Below are 17,257 nucleotides of genomic sequence, written 5' to 3'. Positions count from 1 at the left end.
GTATGGTAGTTTTTTTGTTTTTTTTTTTTTTTTCAAAAAAAACAAAAAAAACGGTAGTTTAACTACCATGTATGGTAGTTTAACTACCGTGTATGGTAGTTTTTTTTTTTTTTTTTTTTTCCAAAAAAAAAATATGGTAGTTTAACTACCATGTATGGTAGTTTAACTACCGTGTATGGTAGTTTTTTTTTTTTTTTTTTTAAAAACGGTAGTTTAACTACCATGTATGGTAGTTTAACTACCGTTTTTTTTTTTTTTTTTTTTTTTTTTTTAAAAACGGTAGTTTAACTACCATGTATGGTAGTTTAACTACCGTTTTTTTTTTTTTTTTTCCCGAAAAAAAAAAACGGTAGTTTAACTACCATGTATGGTAGTTTAACTACCGTTTTTTTTTTTTTTTTTTTTTCGAAAAAAAACCGGTAGTTTAACTACCATGTATGGTAGTTTAACTACCGTGTATGGTAGTTTTTTTTTTTTTTTTTTCAAAAAAAAAACGGTAGTTTAACTACCATGTATGGTAGTTTAACTACCGTGTATGGTAGTTTTTTTTTTTTTTTTTTTCAAAAAAAAAACAACGGTAGTTTAACTACCATGTATGGTAGTTTAACTACCGTGTATGGTAGTTTTTTTTTTTTTTTTTTTTCAAAAAAAAAAAAAAAACGGTAGTTTAACTACCATGTATGGTAGTTTAACTACCGTGTATGGTAGTTTTTTTTTTTTTTTTTTTTTTTCAAAAAAAAAAAACGGTAGTTTAACTACCATGTATGGTAGTTTAACTACCATGTATGGTAGTTTAACTACCGTTTTTTAAAAAAAAAAAAAAAAAAAAAAAAAAAACTACCATACACGGTAGTTAAACTACCATACATGGTAGTTAAACTACCGTTTTTTTTTTTTTTTTTTTGAAAAAAAAAAAAAATACCATACACGGTAGTTAAACTACCATACATGGTAGTTAAACTACCTTTTTTTTTTTGAAAAAAAAAAAAAAAACTACCATACACGGTAGTTAAACTACCATACACACACACACACACACACAACACACAGACATAGACCACACAGGAATAGACCACACACCACACACCACACCACACACCACACCACACCACACACCACACCACACCACACACCACACCACACACCACACCACACACCACACACACACCACACAGACACACACATCACACAGACCACACACATACACCACACACACATACACACAACACACACACACCACAGACATAGACCTCACACACCACACACTCTCCTTTGGGCACTTTGCCCTCGCCGCATCCGCACCCGTCCGTCTCGTGTCGGCCGCTCATCACGGGCGAAGGTCGGCCGACAGTCGGCTCCTGCCCGCCCGGCCGGCCGGCATTGGACGTTTGGACTCATCCTCCGCCTCGTGCCACTGCAAAAAGAAAAACGGCACTCTGTTGCATGCGGTTCACTTCTGTGGACGTACTCATTACTCTTTTTATGTCTGTTCCTATATGAAGAATTCAATGACTATAATTGCTTTCTTGGTTGTAAACTGCTTTGAGCTGCATTTCTTGTATGAAAGGTGCTCGACAAATAAAGTTTTTTATTATTACCCTCTGGTCTCGTGGTCCTGTCCAGTCTCTCTCTGTGCAGGCACTCGTCCGATTCACTGCCCCAGCAATCCTGAAAGGCAGACATATTGTGGTGGTTTTGGCAAGGGGAAAAATTCCACTAGCACTCAGTTGCATGCGGTTCACTTCTGTCAACGTACTCATTACCTACCCCCTCCCTGGTCTTGTGGGTGCAGCCCAGTCCGTCTCGGTGCAGGCTGGCGCTCACCCCATCCGCTGCCAGCTGAAAGGCAGAAAAATAAGGAAATCAAATTAAAACCAACAAGTGTGTCCACTACGCTTCCAGATTGGATTGCCATGTCACCGCCTCTGGCCAGCCTTGGCCAGCCATGCATCAGGCTCCTCTTCAACACTTGGCACTGCTTTCTTTGGGTGGTTCCTTCCTTTGCAACCCGCTCACCAATCGCGGGTCTGGTGGCCTCCGTCCACCGGCTCTTCGTTTCATACATAGTCTCTTCCACCTTGCAAGACAAGCACAAAGGTCTCGCTGCGCCGTCGCTTGCGCTTGCCGTCGCTTGGGCGGTCGCTTGCGCGGTCGCTTGCCGTCGCTTGGGCGGTCGCTTGCCGTCGCTTGGGCGGTCGCTTGCCGTCGCTGCGCGGTCGCTTGCCGTCGCTGCGCGTTTGGCACTCAATGAGAGCTGCACAACATTTTGGAAAATCAATGATATGGCAGTATTGGGCCAGATCACTGCATTGAGGCAAGTTGTGCAAAATTCTTGGATGGAGGTTAACTATTTGATGGCAATGAGATAAGTTAGATGAGTTAACTTTAACTTACATCAATGACTTATCGTCTTAACTCATTACAAATAGTTAGGCAAGAAAACATGTTTCATTTGAGACATGAAAAAAAAAATCTTTACTGTCTTAAAGTGCATGTCAATAACCTAGACCACCATATGGCAGTTTTCCAATACACGTGCAGCCCTACACACACGTCACCATTGGTGTCCAAATGGCAGCCTCGGGGCAACTTGATCAACACACCACACGGATTAACACAACACTGCTTCGTAGCACTAAATATTAATGGCAACATTTCGTGATTGATTGAATGAATTTGCGTCAAAGAATTCTGAATTTGTTTCAGTATGCAGCCCTCAAGCAGTCATTGGGACACCGCTGGTGTAATTTAAAATTTAAAAAAAAATCCATTTCATACGTTGAAGCTGCGCAGGTCGACGCCTCCAGGGAAGCGGGTCTCCCTCAAAACTCGGCGACTTCAGAGCGATGCCACAGCGGTCCGTTCACCTCTGATCACATCGTGTCACATCCTGGTCGCCATCTGCAGAAACAGAAACAAATGTTAGAAACTCAAAGAGCACCCCAAGTTGTCGGTCACTTGCTTACTTGATCACAGCGGCTAGCTACTATTGGTGAGCGTCGCCGGGGCGGATCGAACTGAAATTGACAAAAACAGGTTTTCACCTGATTTAGGACTCCTCTTCCTCAGTGTCCTCAGCATCACTGAAAGGGCTCCTCAAGAGGCTCCTGCTTGCTTTGTATGGAAGGATGCTGGCTGGGCGGCCTTTTTTAGTGCTACAAAAGACAAGCAAATTATTGCAACAAAAATAGACATTGACTAGAGTGCCAATGGCATGATTTTTTACAAACAATTACACATAGTTGGAGTTTTACATTTGAAAAAAAATATTATATTGTAGTAAGTTATGATCATTGATCAAAATTATAGTTCATATTTACATTTTATACATTCTAAGTAAAGTTTTACATTTGAAAAAATATACAATCATGACATTGTAGTAAATTATGAGAATTATAATTCATATTTTAATTTCATCATCTACAACTCACCTCACATTGGACAGATAGATGATCCAGGTCGGCGGCGTCCAAAACGGGAGAAAATAACCTGCGCAAATGTTTGTTGCGTAACGGAACGAGAGCGGGCGGGCGGGCGACATCTTTGAATGGATTTGCTCTGATTTGGACAATTCGTTACATTTATCAGTTTGCATAACACGGAAATGGCACACGCATAATATAAAATTATTTAAAAAAATGTTTAGTTGACTAGAGTCAAACTAATATTTCCTATAGTCAGACAAACACGCGCTTATCGGCGGCGTCATTTACGAACCTTCTACAAACAAACGAATGAAAGAAATGCTGGCCAGCATTAAAAAAAAAAACAACAACAAAAACGCGAAAGACATTTAAAACACCATCAAAACGCGCAACGACGCGACGCAAAGTCGATTGTGGCGTGCCGTGCCCAAACCTCAAACACTCCCTATCCTGCAAGAAATAATAAATGGCATCGTAAGAAACTGCAAACATTTGCTCACGGGCTAAATTGCCTGCGGCATACAATTTACCTCCAGGCCCACCGTCGCGGTGGACGTGACGTAGCCGAGTCACGAGAGTACGACAATCCCGCGACAAACAAAATAAAAAAGGCTTGTGAGAAAAGGCAACAAAGCACACATTTTGGGGCCGATGTGAAAACTCTCCTTGCGCTCTCCAGTTAACTTCGACGCCTACAGTCGCCGTGTGAAAATCCTCCGACAAACAAACATGGCGTCCGTCGTGAGAGACGGCAAGAAACGACTAACATTTGCTCCCTTACCTGAGAAAATGCTACGCGCTCGGTGGCACCTGCATTTGAGAACTCCCCTTGAGCGCGGAAATCGTGCAACAAACACGGCGTCCGTCGCGACAAACATTTGCTAGCGTGCTAGCTTACTTGAGAAACCGTTCGGTGGCACCTGCATACTGATCGTATGCTTGATCCCCTTGAGCGAGCACACCTGTCTTCAATTGACCTAAAGCCCTGACGTCACATCCGTCGATTCTAATCTTGAAACTTTGAACACCGAACATGTTCGGATGGATAACCCTATCAATACGACCAAATCTCCTTTTGTTTCCGAGCAGGCTCTGGTCGAGTGGTTAACGCCATTGCCTTCAATCAAATGAAAATATGAAAAATAAGGTTTGAGATGTACTATTATTATTATTATTATTTTGGGGTAGTTGTATTGTTTGATATGTACGGGTTATTTCCACTGGATGTTATTAAAAAAAAAAAAAAAGCCGTATCATTGTGTGTGTGTGGGAGGGGATTCGTTGAACGATTCGTTTGAACGAATCGTTTGAGTGAACCTGATTCTAAAGATTCGTTCACCTAAAAGAACTGGAATGCACATCACTACAGGATTCATTTCCCTCACTGATCCGTTCTCGCGATGAACTGGAAATGCAAATCACTCACTCACTGACTCGTTCACACACAAGTCCGTTCAGTTGGTGAACGGGAAATGCAATTCACGACTCGTTCATCAACGGGAAATGACGTCATTTTCTTCTTCGTTTTTGTTTTACGGCGAGGTGGCAACAGCTTCAATGCGCATTACCGACACCTACTGGTTGAAGTCATAAGAACTGAAAAAAACCAATCCACTCTCGTGGGTTCACTCTCGTTCACTGAAAAGATTCGCTCCTTTGAGCTAATCGTTCACTCACTAGTCAACACTAATCAGTGTCTTTATTTTGGAAAATTAGTACAAAGTCCTGTGTTACAAAACATAATAAGTTATGCCACTACTTTAGCACACACAGCCACCCAATGAGGGACACGGGTACAAGGTTTTCTGCCTCTACGGAATAGTTTCGTCTTGGGTGAACACCCGGAAGTTGTCTGACGTTACATGGAGGAAATGAAAACCATGACACTAACATAAAAGTGCCTAAAGAGCCATAGATTAGTGTGTGAAAATACATTCTTATTCTACATTTGCTTTGGTCCAGAGAATTCAGTAGCAAAACTTTAACGCAGGGGTAGGCATTTCATTTTTAAAAAGCACAGAGGATGGCTCGCACATGAATATATATATATATATATATATTTTTTTAGAATGAATAGTATATGCATCAAATGCATACTTGAGTGCTGGGTGGTCCCAATAAAAGCGAGCGAGCCATACTTTGCCAACACCTGCGCTAAAGGGACGAAGAAGCAGTATTTGTATCTCACACACACACACAACTCAGTACGTTACTTTCGTATCTCACATGCGCAACTTAGTAAGTAGATGTTAGAAATGTAAACCAAACCTGCGCCGCGTTCAACTCTGGAAGCAGCAGGAAGTCTTTTCCCGCTGCTGACAGTGCATTGCCAAATCCAGTGTGAAAGGTCCTTTGCGCATCTCATGCAGCTTACCAAGTTGTGCGTGTAACTTATGCATCGCACAAACAAGTCTGTTATAGCTTGTAAACACAACGCTAAATGAAAAATGACGAGTCAGGTTGTCTCCCAAGTTCCATAAGAGCTCAAGTACCGCTAATAAATAGTTGTTATACATAACAAACAGCACCCCCTGGAGGTGAACATAGTTGGCAGCAGGTCACATGTTTGCACATGACGTGAACGAGGCAGCGAGGTTTTTCTTTCTCAAAAAAAACTGTTCTGTCTTTCTGTGAGGATGGGCTGATTTTTCCCGGGTCAAGCAGCATACAGGGCGTCAAAGATCAGATCTCAGTCCAGTTTCTCCAAAACCGACGGTACGAACACCAGACTGAGCTCGCTGCCAAAGTCGCAAACGATGGCGGCGTTGTTGAGGACAAGTAGCTGCCTCACGCCCTGACCGTCACTACTGGGACCTAAGTAGACCGTCTGGATCAAGTCTCCATAGTTCAAGTCCCAGAAGGAGACACAGCCCAGACCACCAGTCACCAGGAGAGAGTCTGAGATCAGACCCAGGCTGGAACCGCAGCCGGCCTCCTGCCAAGGACAACACGTGCACTGGTCAAAGGAAATCAACAAAGGACAGCGTACGCACACAAACACACACACACCTGCTGTATACAGTATAGTTTGATGCCAGTACTCCGATCCCATACACAGATGAGGTCATCCAAACCCGAGCTGATAATACAAAGCGGCGCGCACACCAGGGAGGTGACGTCGCCACGATGACCGTAAACATGGCTGACGCGGTTTCCCGTCAGGACGTCCCACAGGCAGATGGCGCCGTCCTGGCCTCCGCTCGCCAAGACCATTGTCTGAGGAAATACCAGAACAACAAACATGGACGACAACCGCTAAGGATTTGCATTGGTCGGACGTGCGTGTGCAGGCACACACGGCTATGAAATCACGCAAACAGGAAGTGACCTCATCGATGTAGACAGAGGTGATGCCTGCCGAGTGGCCCTGCAGTGTGAAGAGGCAGCATGAGTCCTCCAGACGATAAACCTGAGCACATCCAAACATTCAGCACATTCGCATAACACAACCCCTCCACAAAAAAAAATCCTTACTCGCACAGTATGGTCGTGGCTGCCGGTGACCACCCTGCCGGCGGCGGCCCTCAGCACCGTGATGGGCTTCTGGTGGGCGCACTGCACCGAGCGCGTCAGCTGACAGCTTATGGCGTCCTCGCTGCTGTAGCAGGGCGACGTGGGGACGCCGCCCAGGCAGGGAGTGCCTAAAACAAAAAGGTCAGCATTTCGAGTGTGACACGCACGCACGCACGCATTCTTCAAAGTGGTCTCACCTCGATACTGAAGCAGAGCGAGAGGTTTGTTGACGTCCAGGCTGAAGAAATCCAGAGAGCCGTTCAGACGCGCCGCCACAATTCTGATCAGAGCGGCAAACGTGTGCGTCACTTGATGGTGTTTTGAAGTGAAAAATGGTGGTGCAGCGTACCTGTTGTTGAGGAAGGCCAGCGCCGTAATGCCGGAGGTGCCCTCACTGGTGCACCGCAGGCGGCCATCGGCCGTGTCCCACAGCTACAAACGTGACAGCGTTACACAACTCTCAGGTCTCACACATGCGCACCCACCATCTTGTACACACCTCCAGTTTTCCATTGCTCCGCCCAGCGGCGATGAGATTCCCCCTAAGCTCCAGCGCCCACACGGAACCGCCGCCGCCGCCACCTAAGTCCGGGGCCGCCATGTCGTAGGCATCCCCGAAGCTTGGCTTTGTGCGGCTGCGAGGAGGCGCGCTGGAGAAGGACGGCGAGGACGAGGAGGGGCAGAAGAAGTTAGCTGGCGAGGGCGGCTTGTGCGCCATGTAGGCGTCCGCCACAAGGTCACCGTAGTCGAAACCGTCCCGGAGGGGCCATGACGTGGGGGAACAAGCTGGCGTGGAGGTGAAGTTGGTTTCGATGAGCGGTGTCAGGTCCGGCTGGTCTTTGAAGAGGGGCGGCCGGCTTGGCGTGATGCGGTGCCTCACTTGGTAGCCCTCGTCCTCAGACATGCTGTCGCCGCTCATGGAGGGGTCGGGTTCTTCGTAGCTAAAGTTTGGGATGCACTCCCGACTGCTGTTCCGCCTCAACCTGGATGATACGCAAGCCGCGTGTTTAGCTGGCAAAGTTGGCATCAAATATCGTTAAAGCTAAGATGTATGGTCACTCAAGTGGCAAAAAAAAAAAAAAAAAAAAGGCAGCCAGCTAACATGGCAGTGGCATCTGCAAGTTTCCATCTAACAAACAAAAGACTTACCCGTGCTTGGGGATGACGGTCAGGCAGTCTCCTGTCTGAGCATCCCAAACCCGAATCTGTCCGGCCAAGCAGCAGCTGGCCAGCAGCATCCCGTCACTGGCCAGACACTCAATGTCCTGCAAGATGTCAAAGCTGAATGATCCATATTCTCCAGCATGGAAATTCTCTTGTTTCGCACCATGCTGTGACCCCGCAAGAGGAGCGGCGAGATCTCGCTGACGGGCGGCCAGTATCCATAGCCGTCGCAAGGCCGGTCCCCTCGGCGCCGGCGCCCGCCGTTCTGGCCGTAGTTGCGCGGGCAGAGAAGCCGGTAGAGACAGAGAAGGAAAAGAACCAGTAGGACGCCGGCCGCCAGGCCCAGCGCCGCCACCCTGCATGGAAGAACAGAATTTTACAGGCGCTCCAACACGCCAACAAAGTGCTATGTGACTGAAGAAAAAAAAATCTTTCAAACTAGGGTTTAAAAATAGGCTTCGGGATTCAAAAACTTAAAAAAAAAAAAACTGTTCAGTGTGTGCATGTGGGAGTGTCCGGACTGACTTGTAGAGCGTCAGGTCCGTCTGGAGGTCGGTCGCCACCTTGGGAATGGGCGGCATAGGGTGTTGCGTGTCCTGAGGGTGGCGCCCCTCGATGGCTTCCTGAGGGCTCAGGTGAATGGCAACGGGGATGACAGGCAAGATGCTGATATACCTGAAAGGTGGCCACAAGTTAAGACTCCCCTCAGGGTTTGCAATCAGTGCTGGTGGTGAACTCACCTCTTGGCTAAAGTGATGTTGTAGTAGCTGAAGAGTGAAGGCCAGTGCCTAAAGGAGAGTCTCCTCCATCCTTCTTCATCTTCAGTCCCCCAGGTGATCTGGGGTGCAGCCGCAGAAGACTGGGGGACGGGTTCCGCTTTGGAGCCCGCCAGGTCCTGCACTTGACTGTCAGGCAAGGGCGTCGGGTCCGGCGTCAGGCGGCCAGTGAGGGTGCCGGTCGGGATTCCTCCGCGGAAAATGGGCGCCACGTCCAGATAGGGGTTCAGACCGCCGCCGTCGTCTCCCAGGGGACTTTGCTCCGACACTTGCGCGGCCAGGTAGGTGCGCACTCCGGCTGGGTCGGTATAGACCAGGATGCCGATCCAGATCACCGTGCTGACCTGCAGACGGAACGGTGGAGTTTAGAGTTTGTCCCAGGACCAGTTGGATGTGACCAACCTACCATAATGATGCGTTGAGCCAGGCGCGTACGTGCCAGGAAGTAGACCAGTCGCAGCCTCTTGGGAGGACGCAGGTTCCTGGTGGAGGTCTGCAGGGTGATGGTGTGAGGAAGCGGCCTCGGCGGAGATGGCGCCGACCGTGATCGCAGAGGGGAGGGCTTGGGCGCCGGCAGCCTGTCCTCGGTCCGCATGTGCCCATGCAGGTCCACCAGCTGCAAAGATACTTTTAGGGATCATCGATTCCCGCAAGCTTCTTACGTCGGCGGATGTGTGTACCTCCATGCGGCGGATGTCTATGGACAACACGGTGGTGAAGAAGAACATCTGCAGGAAGAAGTCGGACACAAGACCCACCACGGCAAACAGGCAGAACTCCTACGAGCATCCGTGTGAGCTGGTCACTCAACACGCTTCCGCCATATTTGAGGTGTTCAATTCCGTAACGGCTTGCAAACCTGGATGGCTGGCACCAGCGTGAAGTATCCAATAAGGATGATGCACAGCTCGGTAGCCATGTTCTTCATGATGGACCAGCTCTCGTTACTCAGGCCTAAAGAGACGAGTTTCAAAAGTCAAAGCGTAGCTACGGTGGCAACATTGCCGAGCCCTACGTACCCTGAGCGATGCGCAGCTTGACCTCCAGATCGACCGGTGTGGACACCACAGATTGGGTGAGGACCAAGACGTTCTCCACACCAATCACCACCACCAGGTATGGAAAGATCTCTCTAAAAGGACACAAGACATATTCGTTTAAAAACTGGGCACATTTAGACAAGGGCTGCAACTAGACATTTTTTTAATAATCGATCAATCCGTCAATTACTTTTTATTTTATTTTTATATTATATTATCATAGTATTATGTTACTCATTATAGTATTTATTATTTTATTATTAAATTATATTTTTATAATATAAATTCACATTTTTATTTAAATTCAAAAACATGACACCATGCCAAATTGCCAGAGCAGAAAATTCAAAAAAACAAATTGATTACAATTCAGTTCCTGGTTTGGGCCATGAATGTAAAGCAACAAGGCTCAGATCACATGATCTGTTCTGTCACGATGACTAAGATTTAGCGCGAAAAACAACAGTCGGCAGTGGCGCATGTGTGTGCATTTGCTGGGATTGGTGGACGACGCTCGTCACGCCACGTCATCTGCTTTTCAGGCATTCTCACCATTGGACGGCTTGCGCACCGTCCATGTCAGGATAGATTTGACTTCACAGACTGCTTGTAAACATTGACACAAATCACTGGAAGTAGGCCACTGATAAGCCTTTGTGCGTGCGTGTGTGTGTGCGTGCGTGCGTCGTACCCTCCGTTGAGAGTGGGCGTGAGGCCAAAGAGCGTACACAGGCCGACCGACATGAGCAGCGAGCTCAGCACGGTAACCACAGCTGCCAGAGCCAGACCCCACTTGGACTTGACCATGTCGATCTTACCTGCAAGGAGGAAGAGGACCACCGGGTCCAAGACTTTAATCGACATAATAATAAGTCTCCTTTGATTGGAGGACGTGTTCCTCACGTTGCTCTCCAAACAACAACGACACCAAAAGCGATAAAGAAGAGAGAAAACTGACGCGTGGAGAAGTAGATGTAGGCAAAGAGGATGATGTAGGTGGTGACCAGCGGGATGAGCTCGGCCACGCCGATCTCCTCCTTGAAATGCACGTGGACCATGCGCTCGTTCTTCAGGCTGCAGTTGGTGGACGGGTGCAGCTGCTTCAAATGAGCGCGAAGGCTGCTCAGGAACCTAAACACGCAAAATAGGCGTCTTGAGAGGAATGGCGGCAAATTTGTCGATAACTTGAGCTAACGCAGAAGCCAACCGAGGCGCATTTTGGTGGATGTAGTGTGACGAACATCACCTTGCGTCATAGGTGGCCAGCACCATGCTGATGGTGTACGTCACCACTCGCTTCTTGTTGTATTGACCGACGCCTGTGAGTTTCCCGGGAACGCCGAACAGAAGGTCTGGAACGCACGTTCGTACGTAAAAATCAAGCGCACCCAAACACGCGCCGTGAGCGTCCGGTTTTGCCACGGCCACCTCTGAGCGTGGCCGAGGTGTGCAGGCCTTTGGGCTCGTGCTTCTGGATTGTCTTCAAGGGGTCGGGGTCAGCGTCGAAGAGTTCGCGTTGGTTCTGCCAGTAATTGGCGGGCGAGACCAGCAGGCAGCCGTGCTCCGGCAGCACCGGGCGCATCCGCCGCAAACCCGGCAGCAGGTCGCTCACCTGTAGGCAAAGCGACTCCAGGCTGCGAACGCCCGAGCTGATGACCGGAAGCAGAACAACACACGTTTTGTTAAGACAGGAAGCTCAAGTGTTCCAAAAGGATCTCCAACCTGTCGACGTGGACGTGGTTGCGGATCTCGTCCAACAGGCCGAAGACTCGCCCCAGCGGCGAGCGAAAGACGTCCACCGGCACCAGGCTGTTGTCCCATGGCGACACCGCCGCCTTCAGCAACACTTGCTGGATGTACGCCACCGGAGGTCCCTGGTACTGTGTCAACATCAACATAGCCGTGAGAAGCCGAACACGTCTTCTTTTTCCCCAAAAAAAGTCAAAAGCCATCAGCTGTGCCGTTCGCTCCCATCAAATATCTACTTAGATATAAAAAAAAAAAAAAAAAAGCGTGGATACCCAGTCAGGTTGTTCACCGAGGTCTCCTTGAGGCTCGTGTGAAGGAACGCTGTAGTCCCGCACGCTCGTGCTGAACTCCACAGGGCCCGTGCCGGGGATAGGGAGCCTCAGTAATGGATAGCTGGCCAGAAAGAGACAAAGTAGTGTCCCACATTGCAAAATCTCCAAGATGGCGGTGTACACACCAGCAGGCGAGGATGCTGACTGAGGTGAAGAGGATGATGAGCACCGGGTAGGTGGCGCACAACAGCCCGTGGCGGTAGAAGGCCGCCGCGATCTTCTCCCTCAGCTGCTCGCGCAGCATCATCGCGACGGTCGGCGTCAACTCCCAGCCATGGAGGAGAGCGGGGCGCCCAACCAGCGGACGCCGCGAGACATTCAGGTGCCTGCTGAGCATAATAATAACATTTGTATGAATATACATATAAAACCACAAATAATATTCGGCTCTCTCACACACACACACTTACATGGGTCCGTTCAACTATTCCACAAATCAATTTATCGCCAAGGTCGAGTACTCAGCTAGCTCGAGCCGTACGCTCGACTCTGCGTGTTGTGCGTCCCATTTATGAAGCAAAAATGTGAGCCGGCAACATTTACTTAATTGTCACTTGCAATTTATGTTGTGCCAGTGGCACATCACACTACCACAGAGTGAGAAGTGAAAATTAAAATTGGTGTTCTAAACTTGCCTGGCTGGCTGGCTTGAACACACTGTGTCGCTACTTTAAAGGTGTGTTTGCTTGGCGCGCACGTGTAAGTCGGCGTGCTCGTGTCCGCATTCCTGATTAAACAAAAGACCATGAGAACGCACTTTAGCCATCGTGTTTACTAGCCTGCTGGACTTTTTTATAGTTCAAATTGTATCCCCGCTTCCATATTTTGCTTACATTTGGATATTTTTAAATTATTATTATTTTGGGAGATGTTGTTGCCAATTAATGCTGGCAGAACAAATGTTTGTAGAGCCCCTCCAACGGAGTCCAGTTTGCATCCCGTGACCCCCTTCTAAGTGAGTGAGCAGCCATTGTGTTGAAATCTTTTTATCCCAAGACAGCCAGAATAATAAACACAAACAACAATGTCGCACAAACACCGTAACAATACTCATGGGTAAAGTTGTATAAACCAAAACTATTTGAATTTCTCCATTTGTTTCTCTTTTCAAATGCTTGGGAAGAGGACCTTAAAAAAATCTCACATTTAATCCCAATCGAAACATTGATAACACCAAATGATACTAATAGTATTTTTACAAAATCGTTCTACCTTAATAACCTATCCAAATCAATCAATCAGCAAGCATGACTGACAACAAATGAACAATAAAGATGTGCACGGAAAAACCCTCTCACCTCTTTTGAAAAACGTTTCCTAAAACGGCAGCCCTGGAGGAATTTCCAGGTCTCAGCAGCATGACAATTCATTGAGTCATTCAAGGGGGTTGTGCATGCGAGTGCGACTGTCATAGTGACATGAGAACAGATGTGCTGCCACAAGTGAGAAAGTACTCGGGCACACGTTTCCTTCCTTCCATCCATCTATCAATCATTAAGCACTCCAACTTCACGTGTAACATCATGTATTCATCTATATACTAACAAAAGCGCGTGCACAATGAATGTCAACCAGGTTATTCCTGTGACATCATGTATTCAAATTATCTGGCCGTATCTTAAGCAGAAAGAAGCTGAATTCTTGAGTTACAAGAAGCTCGAAAGGAACCGATGGATGAAGAATACGCACACAAAACGCAGGAAGCTGCCAGCGTGCAATTTACGCTAATGCTAACATTACGACCGAATAATGTCTACTTTACAACCTATTCCAAGTCGTAACTCGTGGAATGCGGTCGTGATACGATGTCACTTTTGGTGCTAAAACGATAAAAATAAATATCGGAAGTAAAGTAAACATGTAGGAAAGACTGCGTCTCAGGTGGGAAAGTTTGTCAAGTGGGTTAGCATTAGCCTGTTAGCTCCTCTCAGGTTACACTATAATATCCTTTGAAGTGACATTGAGTAGCGTTACCTGACAGGTAAATTCAATCCACAATGATTTCAGGGTTGTCTGTCTGTCTACCTGCCAGCTTTGTTAGCATGTTTAGGCTAGGAAGCTGTTAGCATCCTTAGCATCAACTCATCACATAGAACGCGTTGAGTATATTTATTAACACCTTTCACAGAAAAAGTCAATAATTATGATTAAATAAAATGGTCAATAAGAAGCTCACATCTGACTGATTCACATTACATCTTACTATAATTTTGAGGCGCCCGTAAATTTGCTCTATATGTTTGTACATTTATTTAAAAAGCCAACTAAATAGACAAGTACGTGGAAAATATTTCTCGTTAAATACATGTCGGTATTGGCACCACTAGCGGCAAAAATCTTAACTGAAAACATTGGAGCGATACTTTGCGGACATGCGCGACTAAAGTGTCAATTTAAATGAATTATTTTTTGCTTCCTCTTAAGAACAACACACTCGTCACCAAGCAGCAAGCGGCTCCAAGCGTCAACACTTGCCTGGACAAATGTCACGGTTTCACCACAGCCAGTGCCTGGAATAGTGTCGGGTGGTCGATAAAAGCAGCTAAATGTTGCCCGGCATGTTTTTTTTTGTTTGTTTGTTTGTTTGTTTTTCGCGTGGTCCACAAGACTGACCTGCACAACCTGAGGGTCCAGTCCACAAAAGCTTGATGCAAGCTTGTTAAAGCTCTTCGCACAATTCTTCCCTGAATCAACCTCAGACCGTTGACGCCCACAGCGACGTGCTGTGGCGAACCGGTGTCACTACAATTGTAAAAGACATTTTTAAAACTGTGTGTTTGATATGTGTGGTATTAAACAACTAGTGAATTGTTACTGCCTGGAAAGAGTTCAGTTGTATTTAAATTTTAATACTATTTTTCAGTACACACATAATTGTGATGGTTGTACCTTACAGTAAACAAAAAGCCCAAATTCATCATCATCTAAGAAAATGTGAAGTATGATTTTGAATGTATAAATTAGCAGAGGTAGCTAGAGAACAGCGCTGGATGTCCCCGGAGCGAAGAAGGAGGCACCTCTGTCGTGGACTTTATACTGAAAAGTCTTTTTCTTCTGTTGACTGTCAGCTTGTCTCCTCCTGTCACACACCTCCACCTTAACACAAACATTGTCCAATAGAGCACTTTTATTGACGAGATAGTAGAGTAGATCTTTTGTATATGAAGCTATGTGTCGCTTTGATAGCTCACCTGACCGTGGATGTCCCTGCAATATCCCGTCGGAAGACTTCGTACATGAAGAGCGAGGCTACACTGGTGAGTCAAACCCCTCAGCAGCCTCTCCGAGTCGTCATCACTTTCTACGTCGTTTTCTCCGTCGCAGCGCAGCAGCATCACCACGTTGCCCTGCCGCCAAAAACGAGTCACGGTCGCATTTGGAACCTTCATCTCGGAAACGGACCCACCTTCAGTCGTGAGCAGACGGCGGCGCGGCAGTAATGGCTGAAGTCCAGCACGGCGTCCACGGTGGCACCGAGACTTAGCAGCAAGCTCACGTCGTCCACCAGCAGCACGGGGGGGCCGTGCCCATCGTTCGCTCCCTCCACTGCGCTCCTGGCATGACTGAAACTGGAGGAAACAAACTGGACGAGACTTTGCAAGCCTGCACTGGGATTCCTGAAGAAGAGGTGAGACAGAATAGAAGGCAGTTTATTGCTCAGGACATTTTTGATAAGTCTGTAGAGAAAATTGAATTAAAAATAATAGTGTTGACAACTTTCCAGACCCCTCTTGCATCTACACCAACATCGTGACTGTGATTCAAACCTGATTTTTAAAGACAGAGAAGGAGAAGGTCTCACCTTAAGAAATCCATAGCCTCACTTCCTTTTCTAGCATCATGCGGATTGAGGATGGACAAGGATTCATTGAGGCCTTCAAGGAACACCAGCTGACCTTTCTCCTTTGCCTGAGACAGACTCACACCCTCAACAGACACAATACAAAATATTAGCGTCCATTCTGCATCACACGCTCTTTATATTTTGGCCAGCTTACGAAATGTAGCACAGTAATTAACATATTGATGAATATAATTAGTAAGTCAATACTCCTTGGAGTGATGTATTGATCATGTTTTCAGTAAATGTTATTTAACACAAAACAAGTGGTGCGTGAATTACCAGTCTTTGGCTAACCGCAGTGTAGTGACTCAACGACTGCGCCAGGGCCACGAAGCACACTTGACAGCCCGCTGAAATAAAACATGACACTTAAGTAACTTAGCAATGTTGCAAGGCTTCTTATTCGTGTGTTTGTACTCGGTGCTGTCATGTTGCATCATCACGTGTTTGTGTTGACCTCTGAGGTAGAATCCAAGGAAGTGATGAATAAGGAAAGAGGCATCACTCTGCCTGTCAGACAGCAGCACAAACTCTCCCTGACAAAAAAAAAAAAAAAAAAAAAAAGGTTTTATATATATCTCTCAGAAATATATGTGACTTACTTCCACTTTAGCCTCTTACTCTGCTGAAGTCTTCCGGGCTGACGTTCAAGATGCTGTTGAGTTCTGCAAACATCGTTAGCCAAACTAGCAGCTAACTAGCCACTACTAGCTACATGTCATAAACACAACAACTAGCCAAATGCTTGCTTAAAACTCACGCTGGCACAATGCTCAACACTATTAAGCTTCAAGGCTTCATTTGGATTCATTCACTCATAGAAAGAGTCGACATTATCATGGATTTCATTAGCAGAAGCGTCACGATGCTAACTTTAGCGCTAACCCGGGTAGCAGGGTGTGACCAAAGATAGATTCCCGAAAGGAGGATGGCTCACTCTTGCTACCTTCATAAAATCACACAATTAAACATACAAGCTTTTGCGTCGCGTCTGTATTCAGAGAGGATCTTTGAAGTGTTTGGAAACCGACATTATTTATTATTTAGCCTTTTTTTTTTGTAGTTATGTAAGATTTCAGATGACAGACCTGATAAAGGAGAGCAAAATGTCATCCTTGTGTAATGTGATGTAGAGTCAGCAGGAAGCGCTGTTGGGTTCTCAAACATCCATCCATCATACGTATCCAAAATAATAATTAGTACATTGTAGTGTGTGCGTGCGTGCGTGCGTGCGTGCGTGCGTGCGTGCGTGCGTGCAGACTGCCCCCCACCCTGGCTGTTTGTGCTCTGTTGGTCATGTGATGCCCAATTGTTGCCATGGCAGCACGACTACTTTGCTTCACTTCTTTCAACTCACATCCTCTACTGTGTGTGTGTGAATAATGGTGGTGTTTGTTTTCCACCCGTTACAAAA

The 17,257-nt window shown here is 46.7% G+C and overlaps 2 protein-coding genes and 1 long non-coding RNA gene across 9 annotated transcripts; all 3 read right to left on the bottom strand.

Annotated features, from left to right (window-relative positions):
* Positions 1-1,156: 1,156 nt before the first annotated feature.
* LOC125974722 (uncharacterized) lies at positions 1,157-3,420 on the bottom strand. Its single transcript, XR_011087383.1, has 5 exons — positions 3,045-3,420; positions 1,921-2,901; positions 1,768-1,839; positions 1,599-1,668; positions 1,157-1,414 (listed from the first exon to the last, which is right to left on the bottom strand). It is a non-coding gene; the product is annotated as an uncharacterized lncRNA (long non-coding RNA).
* A 1,685-nt stretch (positions 3,421-5,105) lies between these two features.
* scap (SREBF chaperone) lies at positions 5,106-14,755 on the bottom strand. 7 transcript variants are annotated; one of them, XM_049729302.1, is made up of 23 exons: positions 14,613-14,755; positions 12,125-12,328; positions 11,940-12,060; positions 11,641-11,798; positions 11,347-11,567; positions 11,165-11,270; positions 10,877-11,049; positions 10,610-10,736; positions 9,898-10,010; positions 9,738-9,832; positions 9,559-9,657; positions 9,285-9,494; positions 8,843-9,222; positions 8,628-8,777; positions 8,266-8,458; positions 8,088-8,203; positions 7,438-7,921; positions 7,288-7,370; positions 7,136-7,218; positions 6,900-7,066; positions 6,754-6,834; positions 6,435-6,641; positions 5,106-6,360 (listed from the first exon to the last, which is right to left on the bottom strand). In XM_049729302.1, exons 2-23 carry the CDS (start codon positions 12,244-12,246, stop codon positions 6,115-6,117), a joined length of 3,735 nt encoding a protein of 1,244 aa, XP_049585259.1. In that variant the 5' UTR covers positions 12,247-12,328; positions 14,613-14,755; the 3' UTR covers positions 5,106-6,114. The 7 variants fall into 7 exon arrangements, with proteins under 7 accessions (XP_049585259.1, XP_049585261.1, XP_049585257.1 ...); XM_049729304.1 differs by having other exon boundaries at positions 12,125-12,325; positions 14,613-14,753; XM_049729300.2 differs by having other exon boundaries at positions 14,475-14,642.
* Positions 14,756-14,827: 72 nt separating this feature from the next.
* elp6 (elongator acetyltransferase complex subunit 6) lies at positions 14,828-16,944 on the bottom strand. The gene is made up of 7 exons (XM_049729438.2): positions 16,465-16,944; positions 16,301-16,379; positions 16,123-16,193; positions 15,802-15,926; positions 15,406-15,616; positions 15,191-15,346; positions 14,828-15,095 (listed from the first exon to the last, which is right to left on the bottom strand). The coding sequence occupies exons 1-7, from the start codon at positions 16,516-16,518 to the stop codon at positions 14,973-14,975; spliced, it is 819 nt and encodes a 272-aa protein (XP_049585395.1). The 5' UTR covers positions 16,519-16,944; the 3' UTR covers positions 14,828-14,972.
* Positions 16,945-17,257: the final 313 nt, after the last annotated feature.

This window comes from Syngnathus scovelli, chromosome 9, assembly GCF_024217435.2.
Source record: "Syngnathus scovelli strain Florida chromosome 9, RoL_Ssco_1.2, whole genome shotgun sequence".
NCBI classification, from domain to species: Eukaryota; Metazoa; Chordata; class Actinopteri; order Syngnathiformes; family Syngnathidae; genus Syngnathus; species Syngnathus scovelli.
This window is presented reverse-complemented; position numbering and strand designations above follow the sequence as displayed.

What these genes read in the sequence shown, in the direction of transcription:
- elp6 (XM_049729438.2), bottom strand. Translation starts at nt 16,518, where the DNA reads ATGTTTGCAGAACTCAACAGCATCTTGAACGTCAGCCCGGAAGACTTC. An exon ending in CCTTGGATTCTACCTCAGAG is followed by an intron (nt 16,194 to 16,300) that starts GTCAACACAAAC and finishes GTTTTATTTCAG; the next exon opens with CGGGCTGTCAAGTGTGCTTC. An exon ending in GCAGGGACATCCACGGTCAG is followed by an intron (nt 15,096 to 15,190) that starts GTGAGCTATCAA and finishes GTTTGTGTTAAG; the next exon opens with GTGGAGGTGTGTGACAGGAG.
- scap (XM_049729296.2), bottom strand. Translation starts at nt 13,359, where the DNA reads ATGCTGCTGAGACCTGGAAATTCCTCCAGGGCTGCCGTTTTAGGAAAC. An exon ending in AACATCACTTTAGCCAAGAG is followed by an intron (nt 8,778 to 8,842) that starts GTGAGTTCACCA and finishes GCCACCTTTCAG; the next exon opens with GTATATCAGCATCTTGCCTG. An exon ending in AACTATACTGTATACAGCAG is followed by an intron (nt 6,361 to 6,434) that starts GTGTGTGTGTGT and finishes TGTCCTTGGCAG; the next exon opens with GAGGCCGGCTGCGGTTCCAG.